This window comes from Hydra vulgaris, chromosome 09 (assembly GCF_038396675.1).
Source record: "Hydra vulgaris chromosome 09, alternate assembly HydraT2T_AEP".
Classification (NCBI taxonomy): Eukaryota; Metazoa; Cnidaria; class Hydrozoa; order Anthoathecata; family Hydridae; genus Hydra; species Hydra vulgaris.
Window position 1 is genome coordinate 8,137,767 of NC_088928.1, and position 3,148 is coordinate 8,140,914.

Genomic DNA, 3,148 nt, shown 5'->3' on the forward strand with positions numbered 1-3,148 from the left:
TAGAATGATTCCAAAAATGTTTTAAAAAATCTTTTATATAATTTTTACCGCGGTTGTTTTTGCATAAACATTTTAAAAGAAAATTGTTGACCAAAAAAAAATTTTATAAAATATAAACCATAAAAAAATAAAGTTTTATGATTTATTTTTTATAAAATTAAAAGAAAAAAAGAAAGTGTAAAAAAATTTCTTTATACTTTTTGTATATTTTTAAGTTTTTGTGTATTTAAATTTGATTGTCGTTTATTTATTAAGTATTAAGGTTAAAACGCACAAATTTAGAGTTTGCCTCATGCCTGCATGCAGTGTCGTAGCTCGTTGGTATGTAGCCTTCCCTGCCCCTTTCTTCTATTAAATTTGAGGAAAATTTTACTAAAAATTTTTCGATGGAAAATATGCATAAATACGTGTTAAACTATTTTAATATCCAAGGCAAGGCTGAGGTAGCTAGACTTTTATTTCGTTGTAAAGGTGTGGAGTTTGAAGACAATCTAATCAGCTACCAAGATTGGCCTTCACTGAGAAACAATCGTAAGATAATTTACAACCTAATGTGTGTGTGTGTGTTTATGCGTGTGCAGCCTTTATTATTTTCTTTTTGATAATTTGTTAATCTTCTTTAAATTTTAGACGCAAGATTTCCTTTGGGAGAATTGCCTACATTAGAAATTGATGGACATGTTGTTTGTCAATCTGGTGTTATAAACGTATATTTGGCAGAATTATTTGGTCTTAACGGAGCAAATGCTTCTGAAAGATTAGTCATAAATCAAGTATGTGAGACTCTGAATGATTTTTGGAATGATTATGCTCGTGTTTATAGAAACAACACATTAGACAGTGAGCAAAAGGTAGAGTTTTTATTTATAACTAAAATAAATTTTATAAAACTTAATTATAACTTATACTTGGATTACTTACATCATTTAACTTTTTCTTTGCGTTTTTAAGAAACAAGCTTATGCAGAAATACTTACAAATGAGGCAACTAAGTTAAAGTTTTTTTTTATTGAGAGTTTACTGATACGTAATAATGAAGGTCATGGTTATTTTGTTGGTGATTCGGTAAGGTTTATAACTTTACATCTTTTTTATTAATTGTTTGATGCTATGGTTATCGTATACAGTAATTATTATTACATACAGGATCATATACTGTTGTTATAATATACAGTATACAGCTTGTAATGTACAATTTTTATTATATATATGCAATAAAAAAGATTATTAGATCGTTTAAATAATAAAATGACCTAACTAAAGTTTGTAAAAGCAATAATATAAAATATAAATTTATTACTTAAGTTTTTTCTTTTTGTTTATTTAAGATTACTCTTGGAGATTTGGTATTCTTCCACATTACAGGAGTGGTCAACGAATCATTTTTAAATGATTATCCTTTGTTAACAGAGTTGAATAATCGAGTTAGACATAGCGCTGAACTAAAGCCATATTTGGATTCTCGAACACATCCCCCATTGCCTTAAATTTTCATGAAAATTTTGATGTCGGGTTTTTTTGCCTCGATTTAAAATGTAATAATTTTTTTTTTCTATTTTATTTAGCACGAAATAAAGTTTCTTACGTAATAGATAGTAAAATAAAAATCTTCACACAAAAATTCTTTTACTTTTGTTAAAATCAAGATATTGAGTCAAAATCAAAGCTCTTTTGTCAAAATCGAAATCTTTGTTTGAAGGTAACTTACATCATATTCTTTCAGATCTGAATCCCAGATTTAGTGCGTGTGTAATACAGCAGTGGTGTAGTTGTGGAACACTCTCTTCATAGGCACGAAATTCCAAGTTCGATCCCCACCACGTCCCTGGTAGTACCGCCCTCAACTTGTTTCCGCGGAGCTAACTTGTTCATCAAATTTCAATCAAGGTGTTTTGGAGTTAAAGAGTTGATTAATAGTTGTAATAATAATAATGTACCCTCAACGATTCTAGTGGCTTTCTTGCCCTAGGGGAGGTGAATAGCATTTAAAAAATGATGTAGAAGCAAACAAGTTGAAAGATTAGTTTAAATTTATAAATTAGTTTTTTTTTACATAATTTAAAAAATACGTTTTATGGAATAAATTTTACCAAGAGCAACTTGTAACAATAACAAACACGCGATGTTTGTTTGTTATTTTTTTCTAAAATTTGCTATTACTTAAAAAAAATACATTGCTATTTGTATTATTTTAGTCTCAGAGCCGTCTTTACCTCAGCGGCTTCCGGGATTTCTAGAAAATCACCTCAAGGCCAAGAAAAAAGTATGATGAAATTCAACAATCTTTTTTTCTGTGTTGCTGCCTAAATTTTTTTGACTTGATTTAAGCTAGAATATCACAGGTCCAATCGTAAAGTAAAAAAAACCAAAGTAGCAATGCTTAGTTTTAAAACAAGTTTCAAAGCAATCAGATTGTTTCCTCTTCTAAATAATTTTTAGTTCTGCAGAAAAATTTAAAACTTACTCATGGTTTTCAAGACTTTACCAGCTAGAACCTGGATGAAACCTTTGTAGTTATTGATAAAAAGATTAGTACTGTTGGGTAAGTATTATTACTTTTTATATATTTCAGCGAGATAACTCAAGCGGATGAACATATAATACAAGAATCCAAATATCCATAGTTGTAAGAGTGTAAGAGCTGCGAGAGTTACAAGAGAGACGTTACAAAAGAGTTCAGCGCATGCTTTATTTCCTTAAATAGTATAACTTATTGGGCATGCGCAAGTAGCTAATCTATATAGTGCGTTAGCGAATTCACGCAACAATTGTCTGATAAATTAGTACTATCGTTTTCGTTGTTGCCACGGACCTTTAAGTGTTCTGCCAAGAATGGTTTGTATTCGGATACATAGATAGAGTTCAGGCGTATCCAAATAACGGCAGACGATAGTATATTAAAAGAGACGTTTTTTTTCATAACATTTTTTTAAGCAAGTAACATAACACCATAGAATACCTACTAGCAAGAAACTTGATGGCAGATTTCACTTGCTCGTAGAAACTCCATGGGTACAGTCTATTCCGTTTCAAACTGTTTCATAAACTTACAATTGATTTTGGCACTGGTGTTATTGCTGCTAAAAAAAGTTACAATAGCTTGCTTAAGTTCTGCTGTCAGTGTATGCTCAGAGAGAGCTGAAAACTA

General features: G+C 30.1%; 1 protein-coding gene across 1 annotated transcript; it reads left to right on the forward strand.

The window, feature by feature from the left end:
• The first annotated feature begins 373 nt into the window (after positions 1-373).
• LOC100204542 (glutathione S-transferase) lies at positions 374-1,607 on the forward strand. Its single transcript, XM_065806385.1, has 4 exons — positions 374-531; positions 631-851; positions 952-1,065; positions 1,329-1,607. The coding sequence occupies exons 1-4, from the start codon at positions 387-389 to the stop codon at positions 1,485-1,487; spliced, it is 639 nt and encodes a 212-aa protein (XP_065662457.1). The 5' UTR covers positions 374-386; the 3' UTR covers positions 1,488-1,607.
• Positions 1,608-3,148: the final 1,541 nt, after the last annotated feature.

Coding starts and splice junctions, on each gene's coding strand:
- LOC100204542 (XM_065806385.1), top strand. CDS start 387: ATGGAAAATATGCATAAATACGTGTTAAACTATTTTAATATCCAAGGC. Junction 532..630: donor GCCTTCACTGAGAAACAATC/GTAAGATAATTT, acceptor TTTAAATTTTAG/ACGCAAGATTTCCTTTGGGA. Junction 1,066..1,328: donor GTTATTTTGTTGGTGATTCG/GTAAGGTTTATA, acceptor TGTTTATTTAAG/ATTACTCTTGGAGATTTGGT.